This window comes from Seriola lalandi, unplaced genomic scaffold (assembly GCF_002814215.2).
Source record: "Seriola lalandi dorsalis isolate HSWRI2012SDOR001 ecotype SW California unplaced genomic scaffold, Sedor1 jcf7180002052092, whole genome shotgun sequence".
In the NCBI taxonomy this organism is placed as follows: domain Eukaryota; kingdom Metazoa; phylum Chordata; class Actinopteri; order Carangiformes; family Carangidae; genus Seriola; species Seriola lalandi.
This window is the reverse complement of record NW_019522645.1, coordinates 214,523-233,280: the sequence shown is the minus strand read 5'-3', so window position 1 is coordinate 233,280 and position 18,758 is coordinate 214,523. Positions and strand designations below refer to the sequence as shown.

The following is an 18,758-nucleotide window of genomic DNA, read 5'->3' as shown; positions in this document are numbered from 1 at the left end:
AAACCTGATTTCCTTGAGAAAAGAGTACTCTGTGTCAAACTGCTGCAGTGATAGCAGCTTGATGTCATCAAGCTTGGTCACACTCTGCAGTTCTTGAGTGTCTCCTGCAGTCAGTAGTCTGGAAAATGTTGTGACCTTCAAAAAAGCAAAAGAATTAAAAATTACGCAGGCAATTTCTTTTTTGCTATTACTAATAGAAAAAGCCACCCATATATACTGTTACATTGTTATGTGTTGTGAGTCTGATTTATAATGAATATCACAAGTTAGGATTTGGCTGTTTAGCTGTTGGCAGTTTATACAGTAATTACTTATTTTATAAACTTTTCCTGTATGTTAATTTTTTCTCATGTACTAATGCAAATTGAAATTTCAACAGGCTTTTATCAACAACAAAAATAACTATTATGTACTATAAAACACAGTACCAGTCGAAAGTTGTTAAACTGAGAACAAAATTAATATAAATGGACCCAAAATTGTTAGGCATATTCCAGTAGCTGTTTCCCAATGTTTTGTAGTGGAGTTTTGCTGTAATATTTGATAGCATAGTAAAAAAAAATAGTACCTCAGTGAAGAAGAAGGAGCTGGGCAGTTTCAAATGCTGTGTGTGATAGACAATGTAGTCTCCCAATGACCTGTGCATCTCCTCTTTAACATACTCTTCTGTTAAATGTTCTGTTTCCTCATCAGGCAGTCTGGATTTGTCCAAACGAACGACAGAGTCTGGGGTAGCACAGTTAAGCAGAGTGTTTTTGGCTTTGTCCAGCATGGTCTGAGCATCTGTTTCAACACTGTGATTCTTGGTTACTTGCAAGACCACAGACGAGCATGTGTCTGAGTGGTAACCGATAAAGACATCACTTGGAACATATTGCTTTTTCGTGGAGCGTTGTCTGCTTAAGGAGACAAAATCATCAACCCATTCCTGTAGTTGTCTGGCAATGTACTCCTGCTCATCACTGAGAACAGTTTTCATGTCAAGGTAGTGCTTCTCCAACCTGTTAATCAGTGGGATTGGAAACTGCTTGTAGACCACTTCTTTCTCTTCAATAACAATGAGCCTGAAGTTTTTGTGAACTCTGCATTTCACTCGATGTGTTCCTAATCCAAGATCAACATACTTTTGACCCCCTAGGGTCACATAGTATTGGTTGAGAGCATCATACAGACTTTCGTACAGATTCTGAAGGTTCAGAAGCACAACTGTCTGTCCAGTCTCCATGCAAACCTTGACACGATTGATGTTCCTACAAATCTGAGTGTACTCCTGATCCTTTGGGAAACTAGACCCAAAGATGATCTCTGGATGGATTTGGTGACAGTGGAATATCTGTTGGAGAATCTGAAGAGCTGCATAGTTTTTTGTGAGGATTAACAGGTAACGATTTTCCTCCACTTGGCAAGCTGAGATGCTTTGATCGACCATATCAATGGTGGTGACTTTGGCGTTTGCACAATCCTCCCTGAGTTCTTCACTAAATATGGCCTTCACATCCACATCATCTTTTCCACTGAAGTTTCTCAGGACTGCTCTGGTGATTTCATCTGCAGTAGGACACTCATTAGAGATTTTGGTAATTGAAAATACCATCTTTATCAGACTGTAGAAATCCCGCAGACCAAAAAAGCCTCTGCCTTCTCCGCATACTCTCATATATGCTTTTGCAAAGGGCTCAAAGAGGCGTCTGATCTTTTCAAGAACCTTTTCTTCAGAGGAGCATATCCCCATAGCACTTTTTATCAGCTCTTGCTGGTTTGGATCTCCACGGGACACAAATATCCCACGATTCATCTTGGCAGGGTCCAATGCCCAGTTGGAAATTCCAATGAACCCTACCCGTTTATGGGGTTGTGGCTCATCATCAACACAGCCCTCTTCCAGTAGTGGGTGCAGTGTTTTCAATGGCATTTTAGGGGAATCCTCAGCCAATCCAATCTCATCAAGAACAACCACTGAGATGTATTCATCCAAGTTTTTGCTTTCTTGAAAGCGGGCACACTGTTTGAATGTATTGATGATTCCTTCAGGAGTTGAATGAGGGCTGCACTGGAAAGACACCAGATGTATCTGTTTCAGCTTCTTGTAGAGTTCAGAATGTGAGGCAGGGCCCTGCATTGCATCAGCAACTAGGGTTTTGGACAGTGATTTGGAGCTCCCTGGTTTCCCAACAATAAACAAGGGAATTCTTAGCTCAACACAGATCACCATCATGAAGAAATTCTCTTTCAAAGCCTCATTTCTGGCTATTGTCTTACCCATGGGTACCCCATTGAGTAGGAGGTCCTGCATGAGTTGGATTTCCCACTGTATTATCTTTGTGTTGTATTCATGAGGAAGCAACTGGCTGATAGTTTTCCGATATGGACTTTTGTCCTCCAAGCAAGACTGATAGCACACTCCAGTGGCCATCAAGAGTGACCAGATTACTCTGTCACTTGCAGGTAAGAATCGTGTCGTGTTTGTGTTTTTTTTCTTCTGAACTTGCTCTTGATAGAACGCTCTCAATTTCACAGCAAACATGTTGTGATTTTTGTGGAACCATACCAACACTTGCATGCAACGTTCAACATCCCTCAAACTGACAAAGCTACATTCGTCTTTCCTCTCCCTCATGAACTTCTGTGATGATGACATCACCTTAGTTATAGTTGGAATATGACATTCCGCAATCATGTTGGCCTTCGCTTGTCTTTGCACTATTTGTTTGATATACATTTGCTCTGTAGAGTCACTGAGCTGCCCGAAGTCCCAAACAAGAGGAATCATGCTGGGGGGTAACACATGAACACGATACACAAGCTGGCGGAGAGGGATGGACCCAAGCCTGTCTACAGTTTCCTCAGCCCTGACCCGGTAGCCCAATCCTGATGCCTCTAGCCTTTCTATCATCTTGTCTGTATGCTTCCTGTAGGGGTTGCAAGCAGCAATAATCTGCAGTCCTGTTTGAGAACTGAGTTGTTGTCCCTGCACAGAGTTATCACAAATTATCTCCTTGATGCTGCTGATGGCGTCTGTGGTGTTTGCTTCATCAAAGAAGAGAACTGAGTCAAATTCATGGTTCTCTTTATTGGCCATTGCAAGAGTTTCTACTTCCTTCACTTTCTCGTGTATCATTTCTGATGTAGTTCCTCCATGAACCTTGACCAGTTTCATGTTTTCTGCTGGTGCTCCACATCTTCGCAACTCACACATGAACTTTATGAGCCTTGTCTTACCACATCCTGTCTCACCCATTATGATGACAGGGATACCACACTTAAATCGCATATGGATTGCCATCATTTTGAGGATATTATCAGTGGTCAGTTCATATGTTTCATCAGGATCTGTTGGCCACTTGATGCCAAGCACACTACAGAGATGTTCAATCTTGTCAGCTCGAGGAAGCTGATCAAAGTCCCTGTTAAAAGGTACTCTCTGAAGTCTTAAGGCAGTGTACAGCTCTTGAGTCATGATGTTTTTCTTTATCACTTCTTCTGTCAAAGGATTTATGGCATCAACCCCATTCTGGGCATTGAGCTTGAGGTGAAACCCAATGAAAGTCATGGATGTGTGGTCATCATTAAAAAAGATGTATGGATGTGGCTCAGACTCCCACCTTTTTCTGATGAGGAATGGAGCTAAGTCTCTTTCATTAAGCCCACTGATTTCAACTTGTTGCCGCCCTGGGCTCTGGTCAGTGATGCATAGTGATGGGGTTGCAAAGTCTTTGGACATCAAGATCATAAACTCAACCACAAAGTTTCTGAAGCCACGAAGAGTGTCTCCAACAAACTCAAAGTTGCAGAAAACTGAGTTCTCGCAGTCTTGCAATTGAAGATTTAGGAAGCAGACAAAGTTACGTAGCTCCGCCCATGATGGATCTATTATGCCACAGTGGATTAAAAGTATCTGAAGACACTTTCCATGACTCCCTTCAATGCCCTGGTAAGTGAAGTTGTCAAGATTCTGATTGTTGTAAAAACGTGTGAGGTACTGGTATGGTCTCTGGTAAGCTTCACTCCTGAAACACTCATCATCCATGAGGGGGTCTGCACTCTCCATGTCAGCGTTTTCCTCTCTCCTCATTTCCAAAGCCATAACCTCCTTTGGTGGACGACAAAACACCTTAGGGAAAATGTCCGAAAATGCAAAGTTTTCCTTTCGTCCCTAAAAATTGAAAATATACATATTTATGTGTTGTTTATAATAAATCAATCAATCAATCAATCAATCAATCAACTCTATGATCTATTAATCTCACTAAAATGTATACATTTCTCTGCTAGCTACTGCACCTGTATACCATACTTAGCAATAAACATTGTGCTGTCTGCAACTGCTACAATAATATCAATAATAAATTAAACCAATAATATGATTTCATCTGAAGAACAATCAACAAAGAGTAAATCTCAACTTACAGATCTGGGGGCATATCCAGGCGGACAATTCATGGATTCCAGTAACTCAATGATGTACAAGTCTTTGTGGCTGCAACGCCACATCCGTCCGTCTGAATCCATCAGGTACCGCAAAACGAAGAGCTTGAATAGGAATTCATTCAAGCCTTTTTGCACCTGTTTATCATAATTTGCATCGTTAGAAAAACTCTTGTTATTGAATAAAGCAAAGTTTTGACAATCTTAAGGATTCTCTGAGAACAACTTTGTTGGAACTTTTCATAGGAACTTTCATGATTATAGTTATATAAACTTATCTTACCGAGGATGTGACATCAAAGTGAAACACTTTGATATCTTTTTGTTTAGGTGTGTCATACAACGATTGGAGAACCTTGTGGTCATCAACCTCATGATCAGTTAGCCGGATGCACTTCTTAAATGCGGTTTCTGGTTCAACACTTCCTTCCAGCTTTTCATACAATCTTTGCACATACAAAGACTTACCTGAAAATGGTGAAATTAAAATATATCATTTGGCTGACTTTTTTGCACTTTGTTTTCTAAAATTAATAATGTATGACTGATTTCAGTCAAAGCAACATATATAGCCTACATTTAAGGTTATTTTCAAAACCACTGAAAACAAACAAAAAAATAAAAATCACAAATTGTGGTGTATGTCTCAATGATATGGTAAACATAATCCAAAACTGAGAATGCTTGTACTTTTTTTTTCTGTCTGCAATCCTATGCAGTCATGGAAATGCATATGGATTGAAAAGACTGTCATGTTACTTATTGTTCAATAAGAAGGTGATTTTCCTCAAATTTAAATTTTTCATACTGTATCAGGCATAACCACAGAAACTGGCATTATTTCTTTAGTTGGTTTTGTTCATGATCTGCATAACTCCTTATATTACACTGGCACAGATATTAAATTAGTGATATGAGAAGAACAAAAAGAAAAACTACTGCTCACCTACTCCAGCACGTTGGGAGGCCACAATGCCAACAGAATGGCCACCTTTGAACAGGGCATTCTTGTGATCTGATGTTACAGTGTAATGCCTCGACAAGTACTTCTGGATTGTTTCCAATGGCTCTTGTGGCACAAAGTCTCTTTTGAACTGACTAAATGCAGTGGGGATGTAGGTGTGTTCTCTGTCAGAGCTGCACAAGATCACTAGCCTGTACTCATGTTTAAACAGAGAACGCAGTTTCTGAAAACACTTCTCCACTGCACAGCTCACGTCATAGGTTAGTTGGTCTGCCCAAAGCATTGTGTAAATCTTCTGGCCACTGTCACCTGGTGTGACACATCTCCTCAGGAAAAGCTCTACTTGCTCATGTGACGTTGCAGGGGTGCACAACAGAACCTCATCATAACTTGGCAGTGGCTCATAGTCACTGGTCATGTACAAGCAGATACTTGAAGTCAGGACCTCATCGTAAGGGCAGACTATGAGATTAGGTTGCTTTGAGAAGAAACCTTTTGGGAGCTTTCTTCTGATTGAATTGTCTTTTGTCTCTGAGAGCACTGGTTCTTCCCATTCATTTTCAGTTTGGTTTTCTGTGACAGTCATCATTTGTAGTAGTCCCCCTAAACTCCTCATGTCCAAAAGGTCATGGAAAAATATTCCCTCATTCTTCATGTAGGCATTCCACAACTCCTCCAGTTCTTTCAAACCAACAGTCCGGTCTGCTGGTTCAGCTGAAGACATATTGCTGTCATCCTGGTGAAAAAAGAGGCTTTGAAAGTGAATACCTTCATCAATCCTTTTGCCAGACTCAAACTGGTTGCAAAATCTTCCCCACGTGGTCCAGACATCTGATGTTGTGCAGTTTGGTTTGATAAAAGAGAGCATCATCAAAGCATTATCCTCTATTTCTGCATTTAGATTTGTCTGTGTCACAACACTACACAGGTAGAATAGTTGTTCTGCTGTGAAGTAGTTTAAGTAGTAGTGATCAGATCGCTGTTTGTCCATGAAGTTTCGCCAGTCATCAAGGAACAACTCCATCTTCTTCGACAGTGCTGTAAGTTGTTCAACTAGACTTCCACATACTTGGATGCGATGTAGGGTCTTGCAAAAGTTGATTTCCATAATAATACACGGATCACACTGGGTTTTGCAATAAATCTTGGCTTCCCAACACCTGAAGAGTGGGTTCCCTGCAGCATAAAGGTCTACAAATGCTTTGGCAAGCCTTTGGACATTGTCGAACACCTGAATATGAAAAAAATAAAATGAGATTACAGGCATCAAAAAATTAATGCATTTTTTATTTTAAACATTCCATTTCACACTTTATCCAGCTTGCAGGAATGCAGATTTAAACTATAAAAATCTTATAACACAATTCAAAAAATATAAATACTGTCAATATACAACACCTCAGTGAATTGTTCCACTTCACTTTGATTTTGTTCCCCTTTTCCAGACATGAGCATAAGCTTATTTTGCAACTCTTTCAGGTCCTCATAGGTGCATGTCATGTTCTTCTCAGGTCCGCCCTGAATTTGCAGCATCAGGGAAGTCTCCAAAGCAAGCTATAAAGGGAAAAATGCATATTTTATCGAACACATTACAGTGTTAATGCGAGGTTCTTAGACCTTACAACTATCATCACATAAGAATAGCCAATTTGATTTTGTTAATTTACATATGCATTGTTAATACTTTAAAAAATGTTTATTTCTTAGTTTCTTCTTTAACACTGATATAAAATTGCGATGAAAGATAAGAGTAACCATTACAAAAATACAATATTTTGTACCAAACAAAGCAACGCCCATTTGCTAGTTACTACCATGGGAAAGTTTATAAAATGAAAAACACTTTTTTTAAAGTGCAGTTTAGGTGATTGACAAGCCCTTTAATAGACTATCAGGTTTATTTTTTTAAGTAGTCCTGTAATTCTTTAAAATCTAAACATTAATTTCATGCAGTGTACCCTTTTTTGGTTTTGGGCCTTTATGGTGTATATTCCTCTCTCATTGATGGATTTAGCCAGAGACAGAGATGAAAATTCAACAGATCCATGGCTTTCTTTAACGGTCTTTAACCAATCCAGATGACGTGCTGTATCCCGCTGAAATCAGACACCAGACAAAAAAAGATCAGCATGTAATTCCAGCTGTAATTGAACCAAATAATCAGTACAGGGCTGATTGCTTGGCCTGCGTCAATCCAGTTTACAGCTGTCTTGAGAATATCATCCAAACAATTTCTTAAAAATGACCTGAAGCATAATGAATGCACAGACAATGTACAAATCCTCTCTGGGGCTGTTAGGGAAAACAAGATCTATGTGTAAATGTGTAGGCTCTAGGTTTAGAAATTTGTACGTGTGGTTTATTAACTGTGCTCTGGGATTCATAGCCTGTGCCCTCAGACCAATGCACTCAAACAACTTGGTTTGCAAATGCAAAGCACAGTAAATAAAGTGTTACACAATGAAAGGGGTGAATCGTCCAATGCGCAACTGAATATAGCATAAAATGTACCCTTAAATTTTGCAAGCAAACAACAGTAAATACAGTGTTATACATGTCCCATCCCCAGGTTGATGCTCTTGTCAGTGTTGGAGCCTCTATGTGAGATGTGTTGGTTGGGTGATTGTGTGTTTTTAAAACTTGTGCAGCACACTCTCAGTGGAAGGTATAGCTGCAGATTTCTGGTTTAACAGCGCTGTGATGGGCAGGTGTCAGGTCTGTTTATAGTGTTTGTGTTCTCTGAAAGATGTCACAGCACGGAAAAAGGGGTGGAAATTATTGTGTTCACCTCTGTGAATGCCTGTTGTAACTTTGAAGATTGCTCAAATTTAAGGAGGAGGAGACACTGCACCACGCTTTAACCATATTATTCACTTAATCTTAATCTCACTTAATTTCATTGGGATTTTGGAGAGCTACTCCCTGTTTCAACCTTGACATATTAAACTTTACGTAGCTGTGTATGTGCTGAGTTTTAAATAAAATACCTGGTGAATTATTTTTCACTTTAAAATAATTTGGTTTAGACAATATGATAACCTTCTTGATTGGATGTGGTTCAGTTGTAGTAACAATATCAGTTTATGTGGAAACAAAAAGGGTGGAATCTCACCAGCTTCCATGGTATATTTTTGTCATTTTCAAGTGCCTTCCACAGTTTCGTGGCCGCTGCCTTGAAGTCCTCAAAGTCAGAGTCCTGCTTCAGTCCATACAGTATGGACGAGTAACCAAGGACGGCATCATGAAAACAGGCCACTCGATCCACATCCAGGTCATTTTCTCCAGCAGAGATGGATGCCAGATCGACAAAAACTTTGAGCTCATTGATATCTGCAATCACAGATTTCCTTTAGCTGATATGAATTTTTGTGTTTTACTATTGGTAACAAAGAATGGCATCTACTGTACCTTCAAGTGCTTCTTTAACCCACAGCACAAAGTTTCGTCGCAGACTGAGCTCCTGAAGACATTTCCTGCGATTATCTGTGATGTCCTTCAGAATATTTTTGGCCTTTATGAAGGTATCATCTATGCAATCCAGGCTGTTTTTCTTGAAGTCAGCTTGATTCTGAAAATGCATATGTACAAAATGAAATAACTGAGTAAATTATTCATAATTCCACTTAAGATGGTGGTTTAAAAACCTAATTGTCAAAACAGTTTATAGCTACAGAAAGTTAATTTTCCTCAAAACTAAATCTATCTAGGACTGAGGATATCATAATTATTTCAATTTCCCAGTATTTCAGTATTTCAAGACCAAACTATTCTTCAACTAGAAATGTGTACAGTGGAACAGCTAATTACTTTTTGACAGCAACATACTCTAATATGTCCATAATCATGTGCATGTAGAAAATACATTATCCCCTATGAATGAAGCCCTTGTCTATAGGCCTGTTAATGTCTTACAAGTAAAGACAGATGTTTCTTTAAAAGACGCTTATTAAAATTGGAAATGTACCCTGTCTCTTATACACATCTACTATATTAATATTACTGATTTACAATTGCCATACACCGTGTTCCTAGATACTCCGTTACTGTCTTGTCCTGGATATATCTGGAAAAAGGCTCTGGGGCTGGGCTGTTGATACATTCAAAGACTAATTTGAGAAAACAAAAGTGAGTGAAGCTCTCAAAGCTAAGTAGGTTGTATCTTTTCAGGATGTGACAGTGATGCCACCGGACAGACTTTCTGTCCATCATATGTCACAGGATTAAAAAAAACAGGAGCTGTCAAGCGAGGGGAGTCTATTGGGATCTCTGGTCAGTGTTTCTACACCCCCACTGAAAAAACACCTTGGCAATTTTCTGATAACCTCAAAGAGCAAGCATTGACAAACCTGTATGTTGCAGTACAGCTGGCAAAGAGTTAAGTGCTGTGACAACACAGATGTGCATTGGGTATCTACATAAGAGGCAATCATCAGTCAATTGTCTGTAACTGTATTCTTAATCCAAGAGAACATAATAAGGGAACTAACCAAACAAACCAGTTATTTCATGGCTAATATTGCTGCGGATGTTGGACACACCATAACTGTAAAAACAATGGGAGGTGGTATCTTTTGACTTGACTCGCTACACCAGAGGATGTTAAAGGTTCCATGAATTGGTTTTCATTGCCAAACTGCAAATTTCAGATCTTTCCTAGTCCCCTAGTTCAGCCCCTCCCCTGCCCTATTGGAATTGCAGAAGATGCTATTCGTCACCATGCAGCTGGCACTCAGGTAAACAGCTGGCAATGTTCATTCTCTGCCTGTTTAAGCTATGGACGTCCCTAGATCCTTTACTTTTTGCTGCATCAGTGAAAGACATCCCCAAAAATGATCAAAGAAACGCTACATTTTTTGTACAAATTAGTACATGGTTTTGGCATTAGCATACAACTGTTCTTGGTCTTGATTATCACTTTCCCTAAATAACTGCTAAAATGTTTTATTCCAAGTGAGATTTGAAATATTCCCTTTCACACACATTTTTATCATCTGAATCAGGAGTCAGTGACTGTTTAGTGTGTGTGGTACATATAGTACAATAATAATGTAATAATCACAATAATACAATAATTCTAGAAATAATGATGATAAACTACACCATAGCGTAGCATCTTGATCCAAAGACAAAGTTTCTTAAAAACACCTGCATGCTTACATAATTTTAAGCTGTGTGCCAGCACTGCCTACCTTTGACATGTTGGGGAAGCTCCTGGCAGATTTGTAGAAGATCCTTGGCCAGTTCCTTCTCACTGTGGACAGCTTCTGCTTCGTCTTTTCTTGATCTCAGTAATCTTTTTAGGTTCATGTCATCTTTACAGCGACCATCATCACAGTGACCATCTAGTGGAATATGAACAGATGAAGAACTGTGAAGCTCAACAAAGATTAACACCCACAGGAGTGTCCCCATAACAGGTTCATATGCACACATCATCACAGTGAATATGAGGACAGGTAGTGGCATGCTCCACCCGAGAGTCTAGATGATATATTTCAAGATAAATCTGAGGGATTGTGGGGTAGAATAAGAAATGGTTCAAATTTGCTACATAAATTTGCATTAACTTTTAAAACATTTGTCTGATCTTTGCTTTTTGTGCAGTATTGAATAATTTGAACTCTTTGGGCCTCAAACACTTATTTAAATGAAGCCATTTAAGAAGTTTAGAGGGGAAATCTCTCTTGGGTGGAACTAAAATGTGACAAGGGGCCACAACAACACAGGTTTTTTTGTAAGAGGTTACAAGTCAAACAGGTTGATGACCACAACTTCAAAAGATTATTTCACACGATCAAAGAAAACACATCTAAACTCAACTTTTGTTTACGATGATCTGAATATATCCACAACAGAGACTTCTGCTGCCCAGGCAATTTATTGGTGGTTAATGTGAATTTTTTTGTGATGATGAAAACACTAAAGTAGTTGTTAATCTCAACAGCAATGTCTTTTTAGAATTTCTATGCTTTAAGCATCACAAATTCAATTTGTCCATCGTATTTTGACTGCAGCTGTACACATACACAAGAGTAAGAAGTACAAAAAGACATAAAAAGAAGACAAGAGTCAAAGGAAGAGGAAGCAGACAAGAGAGGACAGCAGAAATAGATATTTGCAGTCACCTATCTTCAACAGGTCAATAAATTCACGTTCTTTGTGAAGGATTTGGTTTAAGGTTTTCATTTGGATTTCTCCACTGAGGAACTTCTCTGCCACGAATTTGAATGCTGAACTCGCCAAAGTCATCCTGATTTGTGCTTCATCTGACAATTTGTCAATGATTCTTCCTTTTGCACCTGAAAAACAAGCATGCAAACATAAATTATTGTGTTATGTACTGTACAAATAAAGATGAATAAAACACACACACAAACGATTTACCTGTCATTTGGAAGACAGTTTTAGCCATGGGCCAGTTTAGAAGGTACTCTAATATCAAGTCCTCCCCTTCAACGTAACCTCCATTAGCATCTGTGGGCCATGTCTTCAGCACAACAACAGACATCAGCTTCCCAAACTTTGTGATATCATGTTTCTCCAGCAGAGCTGAAACAGCTTTACCAGTTTTATCCTGATAAAGAAAAAACATCATGCATATCAGTTAGGCACCCATATATATATATATATATATATATATATATAATAGTAGCAGCTCAATTAGGACACAGTGGTAAATTTCTGCCAATGAATGTTTTCTTAAAAAGAAAAAAAATTGAAAGAAAATATGAACATCCAATATTTGTCATACAAGTGCTTTGGGTAAGAGCTCAATATCTCGAAAAGAGGGATGTACTGACTTAATTACTGCTTTAATTGCAAGAGTACTATGTGCAAAGATGTTTGGTAAGACCATGTTTTTCTTCCTCTGCAAGGTTTCGTGTCTTTGGGAGTCCTTCATTACAGGTACTCATAATTAAAGCATTGTATGGTTTAACCTCTTCACTGCTTCACAGGGGGAGTTAATATTGTTTATGCATAAACACAATCAGGCAAATCTTCTGCACTTGTACATGATGTTATGAAGCATTTTCAACTTCTTATTCGCTACTTCTCGCAATCATACCTGGCAAAGACGCTCAACCGCCTCCACTGCACATTTCTCCAGTGTCCTGCTCAACAATGGACTTGTTTTTCTCAGTTCTTCCATCTTGTTAGAGTATATTCCAATTTGATCCTTTGGTCGCTCCTATCACACAAGCACATATCTTCAGCTTTGTTTCTCTAGTGCACATGGAAAGGATGTAAACACAAACACGACTCCAGTGTTACCTGTTTTAGTTTTCCTTCAAAATCTTCCATGAATGTTTTTCTCCAGAATGACGTGTGCTCCTCATGGCTGAAGGATAGCGAGAGTAACTTGTCCCATACCTAGAAAGAGAAACATGGATTTTAATACTGCATACAACATCAAATGGCAATCACACTGGGGAACAACAATTGCAATGTGACACCATAACAGAGAAATGTGTACATTTGCCATTCATTTCTGCTTACCTCAATTTCACCAGGTACGGTAAACGTCTGATCCCATTCATTAAGCAGCTTGTATCTGAAGGTGTTTTTCCGCCATTCCCTCATTGTTTGTAATGTCTCCCCAACCGACTCTTCGTGAACTCTCAGTCTTGACTGGAATAGCAGTTATGAGTTACTATGAATAACTTCTTTTTCATAATAATAATAATAATAATAATAAAAATAATAATGAAAATTGACTTTAACACAGTCCATTTTTGATCTGAATTACACTGATTGCATTTAGGTATAACTCTTAGCTAGTCTATTATCAGCTTTGCTGTATAACTTGTTTTAATTTAATCAAAAATAAGTGGTGGCCTCTAAGGACAAGGCACCTACAAGAGTGGAAGCACAGTCATTAAGAGAATCAATGTTTTCCAAATTCAGAAATGCAACAAATACCAAAAAGGAATACAAACAGGGAAAACACAAGCAGCAAGACTTGCTACACCAGAGGTGCTCCAGGACACTGTTGGGGGAAAAAAAAATGTAATATCTACTTCAAGCCCATCACGCCCCAACTACACTGCCTCCATTAAGTTTTGTTTACATATGCTTATTTTTATTGAAATGTAAGCACAGTGATCAGTGGGTCATCTCAGGATCTGGACTCTGAGCAGCTGAGATGACTGCCGGTCTCACCCGCCAGACGGGTCCTTACATCTCCAAATACGTTGGAGCAAGATTCCAAACAGGTATTACTTGGATAACCTGGCCACATAATTGAAATCTAAATGATTACTTTCTTGCATGAAAAAATATCAAAATTTAATAAACGGTTAGGTTAAATTACGCATATGCCTGATGGACAAGTAAAAGCATGTGTAATGTTACTGATTGTCTAAATCGAATCTATCACTCCCCCTAGCAGAGTGTTTCTGGGTCAGCAATTCTTGTTGCATGTGTTTCCCCTATTTATATTGTGTTTTGGTATTTGCTGCATTTCTGGATTTGAAGTGGGTCCCCCTTATTGTTTGTGCTGTCACTTTTGTATGTGCTTTGAGCCACTGCAAGTAAGACTTCTACACATAAAAACCCCCAAAAAACAATTAAATCACTCACAATATTTATCAATCAAAATTAGCTGCATTATCTATTTCCTCTATACAAGACAAAATAAAATAACAAAACTGTAAACTGCTCCAAGGATTTCAAGTCTGAACTATGACTTGGTATGGAAACATAAAAGTGTGGCCTGTCCAACAGACTGGTGAGGCTCACCTGGGAAACAGTGTGGTCATATGACTTGGCAATCAGACAGACCAGATCAAGGAAGTGAAGGGGAACATCATAGTGGGCTAGATCCTTTGTGTGAGAGCAGACAGAGCCAAGAAGCCTTACTGCAGTTTTCAGGCAGCACTCTCCATATTGGTCATCAAAACTATGAGAAGAAAATATATGCATTATTGTCCTGTACACATAAAGATTACCATAGATATGACTGCACATGCCGCATTAAAATGACATATGCAGGATTTGTTTTTACCTTTTACTGCGATGGCTTTCTCTGTTGATGAGATGTAATGCCAGTTCTTTCAAAGCCTTTAATCCATAGAACAGAGGAAATGTCATTTGTAGACATAGTTCAACATTGATGAGGCCATTTAAGAAAGTGGTAGCTTTTAATTAAGGATACATACTTTGTAGTTTGAGTGAGTTATTCCAGATTTGACAATGAACTGCATGAAATGAAGAAGGTCTAGGAGCTCCACTTGCACACTGGATATGAAGCTCGTTAGATTATCCACACTCAGCAGAGACATCCAAGAGCGCACAAGACGACGATCAATGTCCGCCAGGTATGCATGGACTTTCATGATCCCGATCAGAGTCCTAATTGAAAGTCAGAGTTGATTATGGTGACCAGGTGCCTTTGACTAAATTTCAACATGATTCCATCAAAAAAAAAATCACAGGTCTTTTTCTTGACCCACGAGCACTGACTTCCTCAGCCTGCCGTTTACTGTTATTTTGGGCCACTGACCTGCACGTCTTTTTTTAAGAGATTCTAGTAAATTTTCCTCAGTTATTTCAAAGGGTTCCATACTTGTGCTCAAGTCTTTGCAGGAGAAAAACACTTACATACCTTGCACTACTGTCCCTGTATGGATGTGTTCCTTTGCTCCCCTTCAAGCCAGTCCAGGAGTCAAACTGTGGATTCAAGACCGGTGGAACTGGCTCAAATGGTTTGCTTTCTCCTCTCAGTAGGTGAATCAGAGGGATGACCAACACCCACTTCTCAATGTTGTGATGTCTAGCATGGTTGCAAAGCATCTCAACAGCATCTGCAAGACTGTGCGGGTAAAGAAGTCAGTATTTATTGTATTTAGGATGGAAGTGCTTTTTACAGAAGTTAAAACTATTCAATATTTGGACATTTCACAATGTTGTTTTTTTTTATTAATTATATTGTATATTAAGTACTTAACTTTTGTTTCTACTCTGTACAATGTTGTTGGAGGACATGGACGACTGTACTCAGATTTACACCTTAAGGGTTCTACTAAACGCAACAAAATGTTTTGCATGCTCCCAGCAAAACCATTGCTGTTTTGGTGAATGAAGTATCTTTCCACTGTTTTCACATTGTTTTTTAAATGTTCTACATTTACACTGAACTGCCATAACAACAGAACAACTTCCTATTCTTTTAATTTAATGACACTGTTGCTGGCAAGGCATGGATTACCACCTACATCAACAAGGCCAATGACATACTTTGCATGGTTTTCAGGGTAAAGCTCATTTCTGTTACCTCCCACTGTCATTGATCTCTTTATTTTGAGTTTCAAAATATCTGAAGTGTTGTCATTGACTTACATTTAATATTTGGGTCAGACAAATGCAGAAATGTATTTCTAAAATGATTTGTTGAGTGATTTATGGTAAAAGTGAAGGAAGTACAGATATGACCTTGGCAGTAGTTTTGTTTTCATGACAAAACAAAGCCTCTTGTACTGACATCCTCAATTATCATCAGAAGATCAATCTTATTATGTTTGGATGTCAAAATAGGAAATCTTACTCCCATGGCCTATATCCTGTCTTTAGTAGTTTAACAGCTGACTTTTAAACACAGCTAGCTGGTAGAAATACATCAGCTGTGTTTACATAAGCCAGCATTGTAAACAGCTCTATTTTCTGACATCACATGCCAAGATTCCCATTTTCAAACATATCCACTTTGGAGATCAGCAAGCTCCAGTAATAATGGACAGAAACACGAGTGATTATGAGTTACAGTTAAGTCAAATTAAATTGAACCAAACGGCTGGTACCATGTTTGGGCATAGGTCTGTGCAATAGCCTTGTCCTTTTACATTTCTTTTTATAGAATATAGTTACGTTTTGCTTTTCTCTCTATCCCTTTCTTGTTTGTCATTTCTCAAAAGTAGTGCTCTGTTACTACTCTATTTAATGAATACATTTTAAAATGACCCATGTCTAACTTTTAATCGTGAATGAGTTTAAATGACAGGGTCCTCTGACTGATACTATTTCCAGGCCAAGTAATAGTTGACTGAACTTTTAACTTTATATTGATCTAACTATGAGGAGCTCAGGCTGATAGTCACTATTTTATTAAAACTTAAATCTAAGGGAGCTGTAACATTTAGCTTTTCGTCATTTTTCCTGTTTTTATAATTATTTAATTATAAATTATAATCTTTATTATCATTAGGTTGATTTTAATTTTAAGCCACACAGTAGTTACCTCTTTTTATCAGGTAACGGCTTCACAAAGTCTTCCCAAAAAGAGATGAAATGGTGCTGTGGCTTTCTAGGAAGACAAAGAAGATTGCATAGACTAGATAGCTGATCTGTCATGCTCTCCGTCAGATACTTGTTGTAGACGAGCAAACCAACAACTCCAGCATGCAGAGGTGGTAAGAGAGATTCAGTTCTTCCTTTGCAACTGCTTGGCTCCGGATTGATGTTTTCCTCCAGGAAACACTTAAGCAGAGTTTTCACCTGTAAAAGGTAAATTAAGAAGGTAATGACTTACAACAAATTCTTCCATTCAAACCACAGTGTTTGGTAAAAGACAGTATTTATTTATTCAGTTTGTCTGGTTTTAGAGGACCATTCTGGGTGTGCACATATACGGTTGGAGAATAAAAAACAATTGATATTTACCTGTTCTTTACCATATGGCAATTCCCACAGTCTTTTAATGTCATCTTGAAGTAAAGGTTGGCTGTATGCATAACAGAACTGGCGTAACAGGATAAAGAAGTTTTCCACATTTTGTTCATTCCAGGTTGTTAGAAGATCAAAGATTATTTTTAGCATTTCCTTGCCAGCTTCTTCTCTCCCTTTCAGTACGGCTCCTTTGGCAGAATGCCAAAAACGCAAACTGCTCATCTTGGGATGGATCATATCATCATATTGGTGCCACTCGTCTGAAAAGTGCAACAGCACACGTTTGTCAGGGGTGCATGAATTGCTATATCTATTTCTATTGGCCCATTCATACAGTGAATGGTTTTAATGTCTCTACACAACAGCAGGTTTAAGCCAAAGCAAACTGTAATTAATAAGGGTGCATTCATACTGTTCATGTTCTAAACATTTCATTTTAATACTCTCCTTAATTTCCCTTGTTGGGGCATGTAAGATCAACATTAGGTTTGCCGAAGTAACTGGTGTTACACGGTGTTCAGGTACACATAACTTGCCCACCATCCCCACGGTCTTGTCATAATATTGTCTGGTGTAATCTGTGATACCAATTTTGTTTATTCCTCAGTGGGAATCCCTAATCAACATTCAAACTCATGTGGTGAATTTTAACATTATGCACTCAAACCTAAAAAACAAAACAAACGTGCCTGTCTTGGTCATATTTCCCTGGCAGTAGGGAGGGGTACCATTAAGATTTTAACGATTCTGCTACTTTTATCAGGACTGCTTATTGATCCGGTACTTTAACGGTACTCTTATCGGTACTTTTTGTTATTTGGTATGAGAAAAAAACAATTAAGAACAGAATTTATTTTATTTCACTTATTTTCTCATACGTACTCAATTAACAGTCTTAAGTAGCAAATTTCAACAGCACTGAACTCCAGCATCTGAGACAGAGCTGCCACCGCCCCTCACACACACAGGTGCAGAGAGAGAGGTGCAGATGAACTTCTGCGTTGGGAGCAGCAAAAATGCATCATAGATGAATGTCTTCATCAGAGTTGAAATAAAATGTATGAAAGAACTTGCGAAAGATCTTTTATGTAGCAATAACAAATTGCAAATCTATTTTCTGAATTTCTCCAGTACCAAGGGTAGAACCGATAATGTTAGAGCTTATCAATACTGTATTCATTAGAAATTTTGCCCCGGGCCAGTGTAACACCAGGATTCGGTACCTATCCCTGACAGGCAGGACTCTGATCTGGTGGGACTTACATGGTTAAATTTAAAAAAAAAAATTAATATGTTACTTTGTTATAATATTAATAGTACATGTACAATGTCTTGACTACAAAATACATGTGAACAGTACACATGTATTTTGTAGTTAAGACATTGTACATTCAAAATAAAAAATCGTTAACACAAAATATATCACTCTGTAAACATAAGCAAAAGTTGTATGAAAGCAAAAGTGCATCTAGAATAATACCTTTGTGTGTTAAAAGATCCTGTCTGATTGAAAGGCACCTGTTGATGTAGCCCTTTTCCTCGTCCAGGTAGAGGGCCTCATAGACTTCCTTATATTTTCCACTTTGCTTGTAAACAGCATATTTGTAGGGTATGACCTCATGAATTATGTTTTTGGGAATCATAACCCGTCCTTCAACAAGATATCTCTTGTCCTCTAGACGCCTGTGAAACACAAGTTGGTATTATA

The 18,758-nt window shown here is 38.4% G+C and overlaps 1 protein-coding gene across 1 annotated transcript in view; it reads right to left on the bottom strand.

Moving 5' to 3' along the window:
• The window catches only part of LOC111649926 (E3 ubiquitin-protein ligase rnf213-alpha-like), a 43,697-nt gene that overhangs the window by 19,574 nt on the left and 5,365 nt on the right, over positions 1-18,758 (bottom strand). The window contains exons 6-28 of the mRNA XM_087172148.1: positions 18,531-18,733; positions 17,045-17,310; positions 16,623-16,879; positions 14,994-15,200; positions 14,548-14,740; positions 14,394-14,449; positions 14,129-14,288; positions 12,887-13,018; positions 12,662-12,760; positions 12,456-12,578; positions 11,774-11,963; positions 11,515-11,688; positions 10,579-10,731; positions 9,434-9,495; positions 8,798-8,957; positions 8,502-8,719; positions 7,348-7,485; positions 6,788-6,943; positions 5,372-6,620; positions 4,709-4,893; positions 4,408-4,563; positions 569-4,153; positions 5-135 (exon numbers count right to left, since the gene is read on the bottom strand). Coding sequence (XP_087028274.1) covers positions 5-135; positions 569-4,153; positions 4,408-4,563; positions 4,709-4,893; positions 5,372-6,620; positions 6,788-6,943; positions 7,348-7,485; positions 8,502-8,719; positions 8,798-8,957; positions 9,434-9,495; positions 10,579-10,731; positions 11,515-11,688; positions 11,774-11,963; positions 12,456-12,578; positions 12,662-12,760; positions 12,887-13,018; positions 14,129-14,288; positions 14,394-14,449; positions 14,548-14,740; positions 14,994-15,200; positions 16,623-16,879; positions 17,045-17,310; positions 18,531-18,733 — 8,253 coding nt within the window. The remainder of the gene's footprint in view (positions 1-4; positions 136-568; positions 4,154-4,407; positions 4,564-4,708; positions 4,894-5,371; positions 6,621-6,787; positions 6,944-7,347; positions 7,486-8,501; positions 8,720-8,797; positions 8,958-9,433; positions 9,496-10,578; positions 10,732-11,514; positions 11,689-11,773; positions 11,964-12,455; positions 12,579-12,661; positions 12,761-12,886; positions 13,019-14,128; positions 14,289-14,393; positions 14,450-14,547; positions 14,741-14,993; positions 15,201-16,622; positions 16,880-17,044; positions 17,311-18,530; positions 18,734-18,758) is intronic.